At 38.2% G+C, this 19,388-nt stretch overlaps 1 protein-coding gene across 1 annotated transcript; it reads left to right on the plus strand.

Annotated features, from left to right (window-relative positions):
• Positions 1–6: 6 nt before the first annotated feature.
• Positions 7–7,476, plus strand: LOC309890526 (lumican-like; the record flags this gene model as incomplete). The annotated part of the gene is made up of 2 exons (XM_082784956.1): positions 7–406; positions 6,455–7,476. Coding segments are annotated over 2 exons (555 nt in total), but the record flags the coding sequence as incomplete, so codon positions are not given.
• Positions 7,477–19,388: the final 11,912 nt, after the last annotated feature.

The raw sequence follows: 19,388 nt of genomic DNA on the forward strand, positions 1-19,388 counted from the left end.
GGTGCACTTGAGGGGCTGGCAAATCTGACTGTCATTCACCTCCAGAACAACCAGCTGAAAGCAGATTCTATTTCTGGGGCATTTAAAGGCCTGAATTCTCTTTTGTATCTTGACTTAAGCTTCAATCGACTCACAAAGCTACCAACAGGACTGCCTCACTCCTTGCTTATGCTGTATTTTGACAATAACCAGATCTCCAACATTCCTGATGAGTATTTCCAAGGTTTTAAAACCCTGCAATATTTACGTTTATCCCACAATAAATTAACAGATTCTGGAATACCAGGCAACGTCTTCAATATCACATCACTGGTTGAGTTGGATCTCTCCTTCAATCAGCTGAAGAGCATTCCAACTGTCAGTGAGAATCTTGAAAACTTCTACCTCCAAGTCAACAAAATTAACAGTGAGTTAAATTTTCATATTTTCATTTCTGTTTACCACTATCTAGACACTAATGGTTGATGCAAGTATCTGGAAGTGTAGTTCAACCAGTTTAAATAAATGGTACTGGCTATCATTTTTCTTACTGTTGCTTGCATTGATATTACAAGACAGACATTTAGCTATGCAAATTAATCTTAAAGATACAATATTCTATTTTCATACATATATGGTTATTATTTGCCAAATACTCATCTCAGGTACACTGAAGCACCTCTATCAAAGTCAATGGAGTGCACATATACAATTTAGAAAATAAACAAACAAACAAAACTCTGGGAAAAATTTAATCAGTGTGGAGGATAGTCATAATTAGTAAGTCAAAAAAAAAAAAAAGCTGAGAATCAAACTACAGTATGTGCAACCTTTCAGAAGAGTGTCAGTGAAAGTGCTGGAGGAGAGGAGAGAACAAGAGTACAATAAATACTAGTATAAACACTTGTGATACTAGGCACAAGGCATAATGAAAAAGACAATGAAACAGCTTATATATATACATACATACATACATATATATATATTATTTTTTTTTTTCTCCCATTTCCTGCCCTTCCACCTAGCAGATCCTGATCCTGTTGCTTTCTGTTTTTAATTCTCATTTTCCACATCATATGATTAGGTGTCAAGTTTGTCTCCATTCAAGCATGATTTTAAAACAGTTCCTTCTAAAATCAATAACAGCCACACCTTGTACGAGATCATGGAGATTTCTACTGAGACAGAGCTTTTAGAAGGTTGTCCTAATCCTAGGATGGGAAGGAGATACTATAAAGCTGGGCCAACCCCACCTTCATGTTAGAAGCTCTCCAGCTGGATCTCTGTCAGCAGTGTCCTCTCATGTAGAGGTAGTAAGGTCAAATACAGCATTTCTGCTGGAAGACTTACATCATCCTGCTAGCTAGCATAAACTATAAACCATAAAATCCTCATCTTCTTATCTGTATCCATCAGGGGTCTAGGATACCAGTTAGCTAAGAAACATTTTTTTCCTTACTCAATACAGACTTAGCCTTTGCAGCAAAATATTTTAATGGAGATCTTACCGGGGAGAAGGCAAGACCTTTTGTTTGTTATTTACTGTTTCACATGTTCCCCAATATTATGATTTTTTTTTTTTCCCTATATCTCATTTTCTTTCATTTCCTTGTTTTGAAGAGGGAAAAAAAAAATGAATTAATGCTTCCCACATGAGGTTCTACATACAGCAACCTGTAGAACTCTGTCAGATACTCTTTCCTAAAAAAGCTGTTGATATTTAATTTATCCTAAGATAAATGAGGCATTTTTAACTGATTAGAATGGCTTTTCTGAGCCTTCTGCAAGATACCCAGGTACCAACTTCGTTTTCCATTCATGTTTCCAAGGACTTCTAAACAACTGTGACAGCAATATACTTTTCAATGAGAGCTGTATTTCCAAAATGCTAGTCAGCAGGAGAGGGTGACAGTGTAAGGAGTAGGACAGGCTACTGCTGCACTTTCATTGCTACCATATGGACTAATGCAAGAGAGCTCTGATTTACTCTTTTGCCTGAAAAAGAAATGTAGTAGATTTTCATAATAGATTTCCTTGACTATCTAATTTCACAGAAACGACATTGTGTTCCCTAATATGCTAATAATCAACGTGGGACAAGCAATAATCATTTCTTTTTAAGGAGATACTATTTATGTGCTAGGTTTTGCTCAGCTTTTCAGTTTAAGTGTAATGATGTAATGATGTTATGTGCTAGTTGGATCTCCAAGCGAACATAAGACCAGTGTCTTTGCTCTCTTCATACCTCAAACCCAGAATGGATAAGATTGAATCTTCTTTTTTAGTATGTCTTTTTAAATAATTTCAGGGTGGAGTTTCCTGATTAATGACAACATTGGTTTACTCCCATGCCTTAGGATTGCATTGGGATTAAATACATATTTGTAATATTTATTATTATACATGTAGATTGCTCAAGGCAAAAATACACTTTGTAGTTACAGAAATCAATGAGGATCAGTGAAGAGGGTCCACAGATGGACTTCTCCATATTTCACTTATGAAGGATTAAGGAAACAGTGGCTTCCACATAAATTCCTAGCAAGAAGATATCATATGAATAGAGTATTACAAGGGGAAACTTGAAAATGTTCAAAGGGACAGTCAGGAGACAAAATATTCTGCTGGATCAGTAGCTGTACCATAATTTTAATTACTCTAAACACAGTTAGTTGTAGAGATACTTCGTGGTATTTTATCTGAAATACTTTAGCAATCCCAAAATGTTTTTTTTCTTTTTTTTTTTTTTTATAGTGGCTTGTACAGTAATGACTCAGATACAGTTACTATGGGACCACAGACCAGCAAAGGTGACTAGGACTGCTGATCCCATTAATCTTTGCTGTATTGCACACCTGAACAAAAAATCTTAACACTATTAATCTTCCTCAGCTTAAGGCTGCTTGTAGTCCTGATGTGCAAGGGATATACTCTTGCCTAGCATATAGTCAAAATAAATTCTGTCTAAAAATCTTAAATATTTTCTATGGTCCCGTATACCCTCTATGGGTATACGAGAGCAGAGGGCAAAACCTTCTCCTGACTTTTTTATATTTTTTTCTCTCTCTAGATATTTCTTATTTAAATATTGTTAAAACAACAGAATTTCTTCTGGGAACAGACACATTTAGTGAGAAAATAACTGTTCAGGTGAAAATCCAATTTTTACCCAATCCTTGTAACTATCTCTTTGTCTGACTCATGCAGAAATTCTGAGTAGGGAAAATATGAATATCATACTAATAGCAGAATTTAATGTTCTTTACCTCTAAACCTTAATACTATTTATTCAGAAAGATATTTGAACAGGAACATCTGAAACATGAATCACTTCAATAAAGGAGGAAGTAAACTAGTAATGTCTTACCTGCTTCAGCTTCACAGATTGCAGTTTCCATACAGAACATATAGAACACATTGGGTGCACTTCCAAGAAACACTTATCTAATTTTCTGCTAATATAGATACAATTAGAAAACAGATATTTTTAATATGCTTCTTACAAATGACAATTATATGAACTGCATAATAAATTAATTCCCAAATACACGCACTTTACACCAAGAAATGGAACCAAATATCACTGAAGTCCATGACAGAGTTCCTTTGACTTCTGTGAAGACTAAATCTGAATCTACTTGCAAAGTTGTCTCAATCTCATAAACAATCTTCACAGCTGGGTATTTTGATAACATTAATAAACTTGCTTACGTGCACAACATTTACATATGAACTTGTGCTCAAAAGTAACAATATGGTAAACAAAGTAAATTTTGAAAACTTATATATATATATGGTCTTCAATAAAATTATACTTGCTGTGTCATTTTATTTTCCATTAAAGACTAGAAAACGAAAAACATATATATTAAAATTCATGGTTTTTTACCACTTTACAAATTTTACCCAAACAATCTCCAGAGACCTTGGCCTAGATAATAAATGGTTGAGGCTGTAGGCCAAGCAAACTTGTTTTCATACAACAAAATACATACAGATCCAATCCTGTAACTTTTTCTTAGATTGCGTGACCCTATCTCATGAGAATCATCAGTTCACTTCAGTGGGTACATTAACTGGTAAAGTATTAGAATTGGTCTACAAGTTTAATATTGTACAATATTCCAATTTGGACTGCCCGATACTTGTTCCATTAAGGATGCCTTTTTTATTTCACCCTTTCAGAACAAGATTGTAAAATATTCAAAAATCAAGGATTTTTGTTTTTGTTGTTTTTGTTTAGTCTAAAAAATCTTGGTGATCAAAATCTAACACTTGAAATACATTTCCTCAATCTCCACATAATATTCCTTACTTTGTGAAAGATATGCAAATATTTACCCTTTCTTTGACATCATCTCCCTGTCTGTAACAAATTAACTACACTGTCATTCTTTAAAGATCTGCCTTTAGAGATGGGTGTACACTTATACCTAGTTTACACAATAAATATTTCATCAATTATAGAAGATTATTGTAATGTCAGTTCTGGAAAAATCCAATTGAGTTTAAAGTAGAGATATGAAAGATATCCACTTCCTCTTCCATTATTACTACAACTGAATGTAGGTCATCTTGTTTTCTTAAATGAGATAAATAGTCATGCAGAAAGGATATATCGTGGTATTTTCAAAAACCCATGAATGACCTATGACCTGTAGTCAAAAGCGTTTTTGATTTTGAGAATCCTACCTTGATTTCTCAGAAATTATGAGAGCTGATCCTCCGTGCCACAAAAGCATTTAATAACGTTTAATCACTGACAAAAAACTTAAGAAGATCAAGTCTCTCAGATTGGTTCTTGAGTGGTGACAGTGTCTGAATCAAAGGGAGAAGAATGAAAAACTATCTTTGCAGAGTTACACAATGGACACTGTGTACAGTGGACATTAGGTTAATCAGGAGATTCTCTCCTGAGGACAAATCTTTTCTGAATGACTGAGGTATACAATTCATGCATATGAATTTATGTATACCGAGCACAGAATTTCTGTTTCATGCATTTTTTTTCTGCTTACAGTTAATACTGCTCATAACATACAATTTCCACTCAAAGCCTGCCATATTTCAGTTGGATGGAAGCTATACATAGCATGATATGTGAACTGCAATAAATATAAATATTTTTACTTTTTTTTACTTTTTTTTTTTTTTTTTTTTTTTTTTACTTTTATATTTACCTTGCAGTCCTGCTTTTCTGGAAAGGTTCAGTTATACAATTTAAATGTCCCCAGCCCAAATTTCATTTTAAAACTAGTAAATCAAAATGAAACATTCCAAAAATAATATTTTACAAACATACTCAGGGGACTGCCTCTTCATACGAATAAGATTATATTATGTACAACTTTTCCAGAAACTTATCCCTTCTTTCCTTTTCTTTCTTTCTTTCTTTCTTCCTTTCTTTCTTTCTTTCTTTCTTTCTTTCTTTCTTTCTTTCTTTCTTTCTTTCTTTCTTTCTTTCTTTCTTCCTTCCTTCCTTCCTTCCTTCCTTCCTTCCTTCCTTCCTTCCTTCCTTCCTTCCTTCCTTCCTTCCTTCCTTCCTTCCTTCCTTCCTTCCTTCCTTCCTTTCTTCCTTCCTTCCTTCCTTCCTTTCTTTCTTTCTTTCTTTCTTTCTTTCTTTCTTTCTTTCTTTCTTTCTTTCTTTCTTTCTTTCTTTCTTTCTTTCTTTCTTTCTTTCTTTCTTTCCTTCCTTCCTTCCTTCCTTCCTTCCTTCCTTCCTTCCTTCCTTCCTTCCTTCCTTCCTTCCTTCCTTCCTTCCTTCCTTCCTTCCTTCCTTCTTTCCTTCTTTCCTTCTTTCCTTCTTTCTTTCCTTCTTTCTTTCCTTCTTTCTTTCCTTCTTTCCTTCTTTCTTTCCTTCTTTCTTTCCTTCTTTCTTTCCTTCTTTCTTTTTTCTTTCTTTCTTTCTTTCTTTCTTTCTTTCTTTCTTTCTTTCTTTCTTTCTTTCTTTCTTTCTTTCTTTCTTTCTTTCTTTCTTTCTTTCTTTCTTTCTTTCTTTCTTTCTTTCTTTCTTTCTTTCTTCCTTCCTTCCTTCCTTCCTTCCTTCCTTCCTTCCTTCCTTCCTTCCTTCCTTCCTTCCTTCCTTCCTTCCTTCCTTCCTTTCTTTCTTTCTTTCTTTCTTTCTTTCTTTCTTTTTTAAATGCCCAATTGAGCCTCTAAATAAAATCTGAAGACTTAAAAATTAAATAGATGCTGCAAGCACACAGCACTTGTAATACCCAATCTTTAAATTCTGAACTTCTCGATTAATGTGAAGAAGCTCTCTGACAAAACCCCCTGAAGTCCCAGTAAGCTCAAGTAGAATGGTATCAGCAGAGACACACAAAATATTGAAATAAAATAAAATAAAATAAATAAAAATAAAAAATAGAACTCACAATTTCTAAGTTAAAAAGAAAAGGCAGAAAAATAATATTTTTATCTCATTTGTCTTAATTATTTGTGCTTTCTCTTACTTGTGTCCCCTTTGTTTCAGAGTTCCCACTGAGCAGTTTCTGTAAGGTTGTTGGACCATTGACCTATTCCAAGATCACACATTTGCGCCTGGATGGAAACAATCTCACTCGGGCTGACCTGCCACAGGAGATGTACAACTGCCTTCGGGTGGCTGCCGAGATCTCACTGGAGTGAGATGCCTCAGAAACTTAGATTCCCTTCTAGGTGGTCATTATTACATGAATTACATCCAGATAGCTCTTTAAAATTAAAATATGCCTTAAAAAATATCAGTCTGCATATTAACCATTCTCTTTGTTAATATTTAGCATGCAACACTAAGATAACAGTAAAGAAATGTGTGCATACTTTTACAAATGCTTGTATTTAGGAAGCACAAGACTGACCAGATGTGGTGTAAAATATGCATTCATCTGGTTAGTTAAATTGAAGGAAAACATTTGGCCTCATAGAAATCTACATCCATGCATGCAGTATGTGCCATGTGGTATCAGACATAACTACATAGTCAGATGGGTTTCATCAGAGCGTTGAGCAGTATGGGCTAGCCTGTGTAAATAGAAGATTCTCCTGCAAGCAATCCAGCATTCATGCCTTGCTCATATTACCAATCTCAAGGGAAAACAAATGATTTAACAATATAAAAACAGTTTAAAATATATGAAAATATCTTTCAGAGACCATTACAATATACTATTAATGGAATATGTAAAAGATAACAGGATGAATATTTTTTCAGGTTAAAAATTTTTTATTTTATTTTATTTTTTTTTTTTTTGTCATGTTTCATCTAAGTTTTCATGGCAAGATTTTAATCTATTGCTGGTAAAATTCTTATTTCAAAATAAGTCATATATACAAGTATTTTTATTCAATTACTTGCATGCTAATATTATCCAAAATTGTAGAAAATAAAACATAGCAAATAGTATTTCTGTGTCCATATCATTGTCAACTGTGTTTCAGTCTTTTATAAATTGAAAAAAAAAAAAAAAAGGTTAAAGTATGATAATCTAAGCTATTCTATTTTGCAAAATTTATTGTAAGATTAAATAAACTGTTTTCTCTACTTTCAAGTTTCAATATGTTTGTAAAGATATAGTTTAACACTGTACTTGTGTTGGTCATTAAGTCAATGTCTTATGGAGTTTGCAGTATGGGAGTCACAGAACCATGCAACAGTGTGAATTAATTCATCAACATTGTCAAAAGAACAATAAAATCTTTCAGAAACTGCAGAAAATAAGTAAAAGGTAAACATAGCTATTCACAATAAACAGTAGTATATTCTACCTGGGAATGAATAGTCCAAATATTGTCAGCATTCTGGAACACACGTTAAAATAAATGCAGATGAGAATTATAAATAGGTTGTTTGCAAACACAGATAATCCCAGAGGTACTCCTTCCCCTCCAACTATTAGGCTATTAAGCACTCAAACAGAAACTTACAGTTTCCATAGCAAAAAGAGAAAATATCACCTATGGAAAAAATGCAATCAAATAAAATAAAGAAAATAACACAAAAAATCTCAAACAAGACACCTTAGTCAGCACCTTACCGGTTGCAAGTGTTCAGAATCAATATGTAATCCCAAGGAACTAAAATTAATAAAATTAATAAAAAAAAAAAAATTACTAAAATTAATAAAAAAAATGAGGTGCAGGAGACATTTCCCTACTTATTTTTGTCATTTGGAATTCATAAGTGTTATTACTTTTATGTGCACATACAGGAAGGATTGAAAATAACCTTTGCTACAAGTAAGCTAGAATTTCCATAAAAGTCTAAAGCTGAATGAAGAATTAAGTCTAAATCTGTGAGTTTTGTAAAACATAAGAATGGGGATCATTATGGAACAGAACCTAGGAATTGTAAAATGAGAAGAGAACGGAGTGCCAAAAAAATATTAAAGAATTAACAAGTAGAGAAAGTTATGAGACAATTATTCAACCACTTCCATAGATTTTTTAACCCAGATGTCTTTTTCACAGAAAACACTGAACACTAGGACTTCTGCAGCACAAACCAATACTGAAATATATTGCCACTCAGCTGTGATCTAGCAAACAGGACAGAAAAAAATCTTTTCAGTTTTTTTCAGTGAGTAATTTTTCTTTGTGCAAAATGAAACAGTGTGAACAGTGAGGCTGAAAACAGTTCACCTCAAGACAGATTAAAACCTGTTGCTGAGGGTACTTTCTGCATAGCCAGTTGTTACATATAAAGCATCCACTGATGTTCACGAGGTCTTTTATTCAAGGGACACAAGAAAATGAAGCTCACTGACAAAATATCAAATTATCAAATGATACTAGTGAGCTCCCTCAGAAACTGGGAAACCTTTATCTTGCAATAAGCACTTGGACAATTAAGAGAAAATAGTATTTGGCAGCACTGTTTTGTGTTGAATAGCTCTTTCCTATGATTTGGAAATTCCCTAAAAAAATAATAAAAATACAGAACATGATGTCCCTCCACTAAAGGAGAAAGAGGACATTATATCCTGTATCTCTTTGCTCTTATATTGTAAACCACAATAGCATACTTTTGCATTAAGTGGTCATTTTAATCACTATAAAGATTGTTTAAATTCCCAGTCCCTATGTCTAGGAGAAGCAGATATACAATGATATATATTATGTACCTTATACTAAGGTGCATCAGTGTATCTTAGTTCTCATTTTATGAAAATTAAATAGTTTTGTAGGCACTGGACAGAAATATAGGTGTTCAGTAATCCTTAACAGAGCTAGAGCCTTGGAAACTGAGTCACTATAACTTGCAATTTCTGCTCTTTCTGGAAAGTAAGTTGATGGAGCTTGGTTATACAGGCTTCAGCACCCTGGATACAGAAAAACGTGTTGCATACACCCTTTTTCTCTCCTAACCTTGGTCATATTATGAAATACATGTACGTACAGGAGCAAATATAACTTAAAAGTAAGCAGACATTAATGGATAATAACACAGCTGCAGTAGTATGGAGATAATGGAGTCTGTAAATTAGCCTAAACTAAACTCTTTTTAGGACTACAAATAGGCATTGGGAAATGTTCTCAGATATATGGTTTAATTTTTAGGTGGCCCTTTGTGGAGCCAGGAGTTGGACTCAATGATCCTTGTGGATCTCTTCCAATTTGGGATATTTTATGATTCTATGAAATCATGAAAACCAGTGAAGCCTCCATGTTATCTTCAATATAAGAAGATCAGAAACTTCATAATTGTACAGACCTTCTATATGAAAATTAGCCTAAAGGGCCTATCATGCTTCCTGAAAATAACTACCTTAATGACCACAGTGCACATGAATTCCTGTAGCTATCCAGGTATTTCTAAATTAGAAAGAGCAGATAAAAGTTGTTTTGCAGAAAATAAATAAATAAATAAAAGAAAAATAAATAACATTATTTATAATACCAATAATGGCAATAACTGAGATGGTGGTAATATTTCCATTATAAATTGTTACTTTTACAGTTTTATAGTTATGACATAATAACATTTTTGTAATTGAATTTTACTATTGCTGGACTCAACTCAATTCCTAGTATAAGTATGAATTTAGAGACTGAGAAACTCATAAAAATGATACTAACATTTTCTTTCTTTTTTTTTTTTTTTTTTTGCCTTTATTAAAAAAAAAAAAAAAAGGCAATCTAAAAAGAAGAATCATAGGTCAGAAAAAAAAGGCGTCCAAGTGCAAAAGTTGTCTTTAGACCTAGGCTGTGAATTTGGTTCCCATGTTGAATCCGGGAGAGGTGAGAGTTGTCTCCGTCAAAAAGAGACAGAGTGAAGGAACAAATTTTAGGCTAGGGAACAAAATGTATATTGGAATCATTTATTCTAAGTAGCACAGTAGTTTGACAATAAATGTAATTTTATTACATTTAGGGAGCGCGAGCGACCAGGAGCGCGGCAAACAGGGCGGGCAAACAGGGCGTGGTGCGTCAGAAGGGAGTGACGCGGCAGTTAGCGCAGCAGTTCGCGCAGGCAGGGCGCGCAGAAAGGGCAGAGTGCTCCCCCTACACACAAACAACACCTCCTTAACAACAGCTGCTAGCTAGGTGATAATGGTCGCCACCAGGCACGGCGCGCTCTCCAGAAAGTCGGTACACACCCAGACCGACTACCCGTTAAAAAATGCGGCAGTTCAGGTCACCGGATGCAAGGAGTGTCAGCCTGTTGCTGCCGTCGGCGGGAGGCAGAGAAACTGTGTGCGTGAGGTGCGAGCAGGTGGATGACCTGGTCCGCATGGTGGCGGAGCTCAAGGAGGAGGTGGAGAGGTTGAGGGCCATCAGGGAGTGTGAGCGAGAGATAGACTTCTGGAGTAACTCCCTGCAGGGCCTCAAGGTGAGGTACCAAGGTGAGACTCCTCAAATAGGGGTAGACCCCCTGCCCTGTCCCCGTCGGGCAGAGGGAGGGGATCTGGGAGCTGAGGAGGAATGGAAACAGGTCCCTGCTTGACATCGAAGGCGACGCCCTCCCCTTCCGGCCCCACCTTCCCAGGTGCCCTTACACAACAGGTTTGAGGCCCTAGAGATTGAGAGGCCGGTGCGTGAGGAAGAGGTAGCAAGTGTTCCCAGGAGGATGCCTAGGGCGAGGAGGTCGACTCCACGCCTCAGGACTGACTCCACCAGGAAAGACAGGAGGGTTATTGTTGTTGGAGACTCTCTTCTTAGGGGAACAGAGGGCCCTATTTGTCGGCCTGACCTACCCGTAGGGAAGTCTGCTGTCTCCCTGGGGCCAGGGTCAGGGACATTGCCAGGAAGCTTCCCAACCTGGTACGCCCCTCTGACTATTACCATCTTTTGATAGTCCAGGCGGGCAGTGACAACATCGAAGAGAGAAGCCTGAAGGCTATCAAAAGAGACTTTAGGGGACTGGGTCGGTTAGTGGATGGAGCGGGAGTGCAGGTGGTGTTTTCATCCATCCCTACGGTGGCAGGGAGGGGTTCAGAGAGGACACAGAAAGCCCACCTGTTAAACACGTGGCTCCGGGGCTGGTGCCAACACAGAAATCTTGGGTTTTTTGATCATGGGGCACTTTACTCAGCACCTGGCCTGATGGCCGCAGATGGGTCCCTATCTTTTAGGGGAAAAAGGATCCTGGGCCAGGAGCTGGCAGGGCTCATTGAGAGGGCTTTAAACTAGGTAGGAAGGGGGATGGGGCTGAAGCTAGGATTGTTGGAGCTGTGCCAGGGGGAACGATGGCAAGGCCGAAGGATAAGGCAATGGCCCAGCTGAAGTGCATCTACACCAATGCACGCAGCATGGGTAACAAACAGGAGGAGCTGGAAGCCATTGTGCGGCAGGCAGGCTACAACTTGGTTGCCATCACGGAGACGTGGTGGGACCAGTCTCATGACTGGAGTGCTGCAATGCCTGGCTATAAGCTCTTTAGAAGGGACAGGCAGCACAGAAGGGGTGGTGGTGTGGCTCTCTATGTTAGGGAGTCTTTTGATGTTGTAGAACTCGAGGCTGGGAACGACAAGGTCGAGTCCCTTTGGGTTAGGATCGGCAGGGACAACAAGGCTAGTGTCCTGGTCGGGGTCTGCTATAGACCGTCGAACCAGGATGAGGAGACGGATGAGGAACTCTACAGGCAGCTGACAGAAGTTGCAAAATCGTCAGCTCTTGTACTCGTGGGGGACTTCAACTTCCCTGACATATCCTGGAAGCACAACACAGCCCTGAGAAAGCAGTCTAGGAGGTTTCTGGAGAGCGTGGAAGATAGCTTCCTGACACAGCTGGTTAGTGAGCCTACCAGGGGTGGTGCCCCGCTAGACCTTCTCTTCACAAACAGAGAAGGACTGGTGGAGGATGTGATTGTCGGGAGCTGTCTTGGGCAGAATGACCACGCAATGGTGGAGTTCACTATTCTTGGCGAGGCCAGGAAGGGGACCAGTAAAACCGCTGTTTTGGACTTTCGGAGGGCTGACTTTGAGCTGCTCAGGACACTAGTTGGTGGAGTCCCTTGGGAGGCAGTTCTGAAGGGCAGAGGGGTCCAGGAAGGCTGGGCGCTCTTCAAGAGGGAAATCTTAATGGCGCAGGAACGGTCTGTCCCCAAGTGCCCAAAGATGAGCTGGCGGGGAAGAAGACCGGCCTGGCTCAACAGAGAATTGTGGCTTGATCTTAGGAGAAAAAAAGAGGGTTTATAATCTTTGGAAAAGTGGGCAGGCCACTAGGGAGGACTTTAAGGATGTAGCGAGGCTGTGCAGGGACAAAATTAGGAAGGCCAAAGCTCATCTGGAGCTCAATCTGGCTACTGCCGTTAAAGATAACAAAAAACGTTTCTATAAATACATCAACACAAAAAGGAGGACTAAGGAGAATCTCCATCCTTTACTGGATGCGGGGGGAAACTTAGTTACAAGAGATGAGGAAAAGGCGGAGGTGCTCAATGCCTTCTTTGCCTCAGTCTTTAGCGGCAATACCGGTTGTTCTCTGGATACTCAGTACCCTGAGCTGGTTGAAGGGGATGGAGCGCAGAATGTGGCCCTCACTCTCCATGAAGAACTGGTTGGTGACCTGCTACGGCACTTAGATGTGCACAAGTCGATGGGGCCGGATGGGATCCACCCAAGGGTACTGAGAGAACTGGCAGAGGAGCTGGCCAAGCCACTATCCATCATTTATCAGCAGTCCTGGCTATCGGGGGAGGTTCCAGTTGACTGGCAGCTAGCAAATGTGATGCCCATCTACAAGAAGGGCCAGAGGACTGACCCGGGAAACTACAGGCCTGTCAGTTTGACCTCAGTGCCAGGGAAGCTCATGGAGCAGATTCTCTTGAGAGTCATCACGCAGCACTTGCAGGGCAAGCAGGTGATCAGGCCCAGTCAGCATGGGTTTATGAAAGGCAGGTCCTGCTTGATGAACCTGATCTCCTTCTATGACAAAGTGACGCGCTGGGTGGATGAGGGAAAGGCTGTGGATGTGGTCTACCTTGACTTCAGCAAGGCTTTTGACACCGTCGCCCACAGCATTCTCCTCAAGAAACTGGCTGCCCTAGGCTTGGACTGGCACACGCTTCGTTGGGTTAGAAACTGGCTGGATAGCCGGGCCCAAAGAGTCGTGGTGAATGGAGCCAAGTCCAGTTGGAGGCCAGTCACTAGTGGCGTCCCCCAGGGCTCGGTGCTGGGGCCGGTCCTCTTTAATATCTTCATCAATGATCTGGACGAGGGCATTGAGTGCACCCTCAGTAAGTTTGCAGATGACACCAAGCTATGCGCGTGTGTCGATCTGCTTGAGGGTAGGAAAGCTCTGCAGGAGGATCTGGATAGGCTGCACCGATGGGCTGAGGTCAACTGCATGAAGTTCAACAAGGCCAAGTGCCGGGTCCTGCACCTGGGGCGCAATAACCCCAAGCAGAGCTACAGGCTGGGAGAGGAATGGTTGGAGAGCTGCCAGGCAGAGAAGGACCTGGGAGTGATGGTGGATAGTCGGCTGAATATGAGCCAGCAGTGTGCTCAGGTGGCCAAGAAGGCCAACGGCATCCTGGCTTGTATCAGGAACAGTGTGACCAGCAGGGCTAGGGAAGTGATCGTCCCCCTGTACTCAGCTCTGGTGAGGCCGCACCTCGAGTACTGTGTTCAGTTTTGGGCCCCTCGCTACAAGAAGGACATCGAGGTGCTTGAGCAGGTGCAGAGAAGGGCAACGAAGCTGCTGAGGGGCCTGGAGAACAAATCCTACGAGGAGTGGCTGAGGGAGCTGGGCTTGTTCAGCCTGGAGAAGAGGAGGCTCAGGGGCGACCTTATCGCTCTCTATAGGTACCTCAAGGGAGGCTGTAGCGAGGTGGGGGTTGGTCTGTTCTCCCACATGCCTGGTGACAGGACGAGGGGGAATGGGCTTAAGTTGAGCCAGGGGAGTTTTAGGTTAGATGTTAGGAAGAACTTCTTCACTGAAAGGGTTGTGAGGCATTGGAACAGGCTGCCCAGGGAAGTGGTGGAGTCACCATCCCTGGAAGTCTTCAAAAGACGTTTAGATGTAGAGCTTAGGGATATGGTTTAGTGGGGACTGTTAGTGTTAGGTCAGAGGTTGGACTCGATGATCTTGAGGTCTCTTCCAACCTAGAAATTCTGTGATTCTGTGATTTATTTGGAAATATCCCAATACACTTGGCAGAAGGAATCAAATCTATCTGACTGCTTGTGGTTATTGTGACTTCTTTACGTTCTCTCAAGGTGTTATAACTTTGTGTACATTTCTACAGGTATGTACGATCTACCAGAAAACCCTCGGTTTTAACAAAAGGGGAATAAATGTCTGTTCAGCATAAACTAAATTATTTTGAAAAAATGGGGACAAGAAAGTAAAACATCTTTAAGAAAGGCAGCTTGAATTTTTGTACCTATAACTGCAATAAACATCCAGTGAAGAGGCTAGGAGCTGTGAGGTTGTAAAAATAAATAAATAAATAAATAAAATTCCAGTAGAGAGCCACTAAGACAGAAAGTGCCTGTAAGAATGTCCCTCAGTCTACTTTTTTTTTCTAAGCAATGTGAGTTCACTTCCCTTTGTATCCATGAATATACTATATACCTCAGACCAAGAATCTATTTCAGTCTTCCACTGGCAAAAGAACACTGTAGAACAATGGACCAGATTCAGGGGTGCACAAAGGACAAGAATGCAAAGGAAAAATTTCAAAAAGAGAAATTCAGGCTGGACAGATGAACAAATGCTTCAAAATGAGCGTATAAACACTGACATGGATTGCCCAGGGAGGCTGTGGACTCTCTGTCCTTGGAGGTTTTCATAACCTGTGTTGGCATTGCCCTGAGCTTTGAAGATGAGGTGGAACTAAATGACCTCCAGAATTTCCTTCAAACATATTCATATTGTATAAGAATATGTGATTCCAAGAATGATGGTAAATAATAGAGAAAAAATATCAATTTTAAGAATCATCACTACAGTTGAAGAGTTTTGTTTTAAATTCACGTGGAAAATTTATCATTTCACATTCCAGTCTATAATTCAAACTCCCCTGATACTTGCAAAATCATAACTCAGCTAACATTTGGATATATATTCCATAGGTAAGAACTGTGGAAACTTTCATTTGATAGCCAGATGCCTACATTTGGCTTGTACAAATCTGTTCCCATTCTGACACTTGTGAACTACTGAGCACTAGCAGTGAAGTCAGGGATCCAGGCTATCTAACTCTTACATGTGGGACAGCACTGTCAAAAATGCTTAGATGTATATACAAAATAATGTTGTGAGTCTTAAGAGCTACTGCCCCAATGGGCAAAGTGCTCATGGGAGACATTCCAACTGAACAAAAGGAAAAACCTCTTTACTGTGAGGGTGACAGAGCAGTGGCACAAGTTGCCCAGAGAGGATGTGGAGTCTCCTTCTCTGGAAATACTCAAAAGTTATCTAGACAAAATCCTAGGCAATGTACTCTAGGGAACCCCCTTTGAGAAGGGAGGTTGGACTAGATGATCTCCAGAGGTCCCTTCCAACCTCAATCATTCCACGATTCTGTGACATTTTGGTTCTCACTTTTTTTGCAGATTTAGATTTTGGATAAAAAGACTCTCTATTGTAAGAAAATAACTTAATCAAGAAACTATATGAATTTCATGGATAAATCTTTCTTAAAGCTTTTCTACTTAATGTGAATAGTTGAATACTAGCTGACACAAGGGAAAAAAAGATGAGCTAAATCTGTGCTTCAGGGCATTCACCTTGAATGAAGGAATGTCAGATTGGATGCCTGGGGCATTTTATTATGGAAAGGAAAACAGTTTGCTGTTATGGGCTGTGACAGGAAACAATTTTGCCCATATGTCTACATGCTGCAACCAAAAGAAAGATTTCTCTCTGAGGCAAAAGGACCTTCCAAAATTGCCCAACTTGAGCAAGTTCAAGGTTGTTTTTTTCCCTGAATCACGTAAATACTTTGCCATGAATACTTCAGTTTGCATTCTTTAAATTCTTTCATTTAATCTTACTTTAATCTTACTTTGATAGCTTTTGTGGAACCCTAAGGTTCAAACTGTTTTTTTTTTTTTTGTTTGTTTGTTTGGTTGGTTGGTTGTTTTTTTTGTTTGTTTGTTTTGTTTTGTTTTTTAAACATATATATATATATATATATTTTTTTTTTTTTGGCTGGTATTTACATGCCTTTGTCTAAATGTCCAGACAGATGTAGATATATAAACAAGAGAGGAAGCTTTATTTAAAAGCTTTATTTAAAGAAAAGTTATACTGTTCTTCTGGCAAAAGAAGGCAAATCATACTCATTGCACAAGGAAAATTATACATATCACAGAGTTTTTTATTTTCTCCAAGAAAACAATCATCAACAATGTTTTTAACGAGTGTCTAAATTCATCACTAAGACAATACTAATAATACTTTTAGCTGTTAATAAAAAAAAAAATACACATGACTTAAAATGGTTTATGAATGTTGCCTGTGCCTTCTGTCATATTTAGTCATAAGAGCTTAAGCAAACATAGATTATTCTGGTTATCATATAGGCCATGTTTTTATTGTTGCAGAAAACTACCTACTATAGAATCTCTGCAATGGAGGTTGGAAAAATCAAATATTTTTTCATACTCAGACTCTGTTAGTCTTTTTTGTTCCCAAGAGACAGGCACGAATTTTTATGAGGGAAAGCAGTAATGTCTAGGAAAACAATGAGAATGGCAGCACTATTATTTTTATTACTTTTTTTTTTTTCCCAGAAAACATAACCACCTCCTTAAAATGATATGACATTGGCTAACTTTAGGTTTCTATCATTCATTAGATGTGCAAAAACTCACATATCTTATATCTCTTAAGAATATCCCTTGAGGAGCTGCTTGCTAGCTGCATCTCTGAGGACAGTCTCATTGCCTGCAAGGTAGCACAACCTTCCTTTAATCATATATTTTCTTAATAGATAGACGGGCTCCTTGCAGCAGTTGTTCTGCCAGCACTCATCAGAGAAAGACACTACTATACTACAACATTACTGACCTAGACAGCTTCTGTTTCAGGAGCTGCTAGTATGGAAGTTGCAGCTCCTTGTATCATTTCCACTGTAGCTCTAACAGTTCTTGTATCACTTAGTAGCACAGCCACAGAGATTGGCACAGTTGTCAGGTAGCCTTTGGATATGCAAAGAAAATGGGCTGTTAGATTTAACTGTATGGACAGTTATGCTGTGCAAAAGAACATTTTTGGTGTCTCCTAGCATGGGATAAGTTGTGCAAGAGAGCAGTGTTATCTGATCAGCCTGACTAGAGAATACATTCCAAAAAAATTATAAAGACACTTTGGAATGTACTGTATAATATCTGTAAAAATATATTTCTATTGAAACATATATGAGATTACAGACAGAAGCACTGGAAGTTTTTATAAATTTCATACCCTGTAAAACAATTTATTAGTAAGATTAAGATATCTAGAAGATAAACAAGGCTGAGCAATGTCTTTTAATTTTTATTTTTTTTTTCATGAACTTTCCAGTACCTCGCCACGTGAATCTGTTGTACATCTTACTTTATAGACTGGTTTCCAAATGGAATAAAAAAAAATGTTTCGTGAACTTCACATTTAGTTTTCACCATGAGGACCATTTTACTGCCAAAGAAATAAACATCAAAACTAATAAGTTCTCAAAAGAATGCCAAAATTATATGCAACTCTGTGTTTATTCTGAAAAGGAATTGTGATTTTGTGTATAAAAATAAGATTGATTGATTGATTGATCGATTTATTTATTTATTTATTTATTTATTTATTTATTTAATGCAGGTTCCTAAATGTGGGAAAGAAAATTCATCCCCTGCAGGATTTTTCAGTCCCACTCTAGATTCAGGATGACAGGTATCCAAAACCATGGCATGAGTTGCGTATACCTGTATAGTACAGAAAGAAACTAGTCAGTTAGCTCTGGACTTCACAGAAACTGTGTGATGAGTGGGAAATCAGCTAAGATAAAGAGTAGGCAATGATGGAACATGACCATGCTCCTTTATGATCTCTGGAATGCTGCAGCGTGCTTGGATAGTGAAGGATGCATTAATTCTGGCATGGAGCTGGGCTGTGCATCTTTCTTCAGAGAAGAAGATGTTGTTAATTGGCACCAAAGTACTTATTGAGGAATTTCATCTACAGTATATAGTTTCAACACATCTTGTCTGGAAGGATGATTAACAACTGGAGTGGTCATGGTGAGTGAGATTCTAACTTCAAGTTAGGACTCTGGAAGATAGCATGAATGCCTTTGGAAATGCCAGTTCTGGAAAATTACAATCATCATGACAGTTAATTTCAATATTTTCCAGGGAGTATCTACATTAAAAATTAGACCAAAATATGTTACAATTAATGGAATATAAAATTTGGGCTAGATTTTCATACAGCTTATACCATCTGGATTTTCTTTTTAAATGTTAAAAAATCACCTGATCCTTGAATTTCTAATTTGGCAAAATAAGTAGAGTATGGTTTTATTATAAGAGGACTACTATATATATACATATATATATATACATTTCAATAAGCTTTCTCAAAGAAAGATTTTTCTTTCTTTGAAACTCTTGTTATTCTTTTCAGAAGACAAATCTTTCTATAGGTCTAAGCTTCTCAGAATTAGGTTCCCTCTTGTGGGAAGCTAAACGTAGAAGAATTCAAACAATTTGCACTTCTTAAACAATAGAATTAAATAAGGAAATGAAAGAAACACTACTACAAAGATTCTCTATCTGTTTTCACTATCTATTTTCACTATCTTTGTGATACCTTCAAGTATTTAATCAATGATAGCTTACTTTTCAAAACTGGAGATATACAAAATAGTCATTGAGTGACTAATTCATGTTTTATTTTATCATTATTTTCCTATTAATCATTTAAAAAGTCATATGGAGGGCCAAGAACTCAGTGTATGTGTTTAACTAATAAATGTATAATTTGGGTACTCAATTTAAGATACA

The sequence above is a fragment of the Aythya marila genome (assembly GCF_965140915.1).
Source record: "Aythya marila genome assembly, contig: HAP1_HAP1_SCAFFOLD_1013, whole genome shotgun sequence".
In the NCBI taxonomy this organism is placed as follows: domain Eukaryota; kingdom Metazoa; phylum Chordata; class Aves; order Anseriformes; family Anatidae; genus Aythya; species Aythya marila.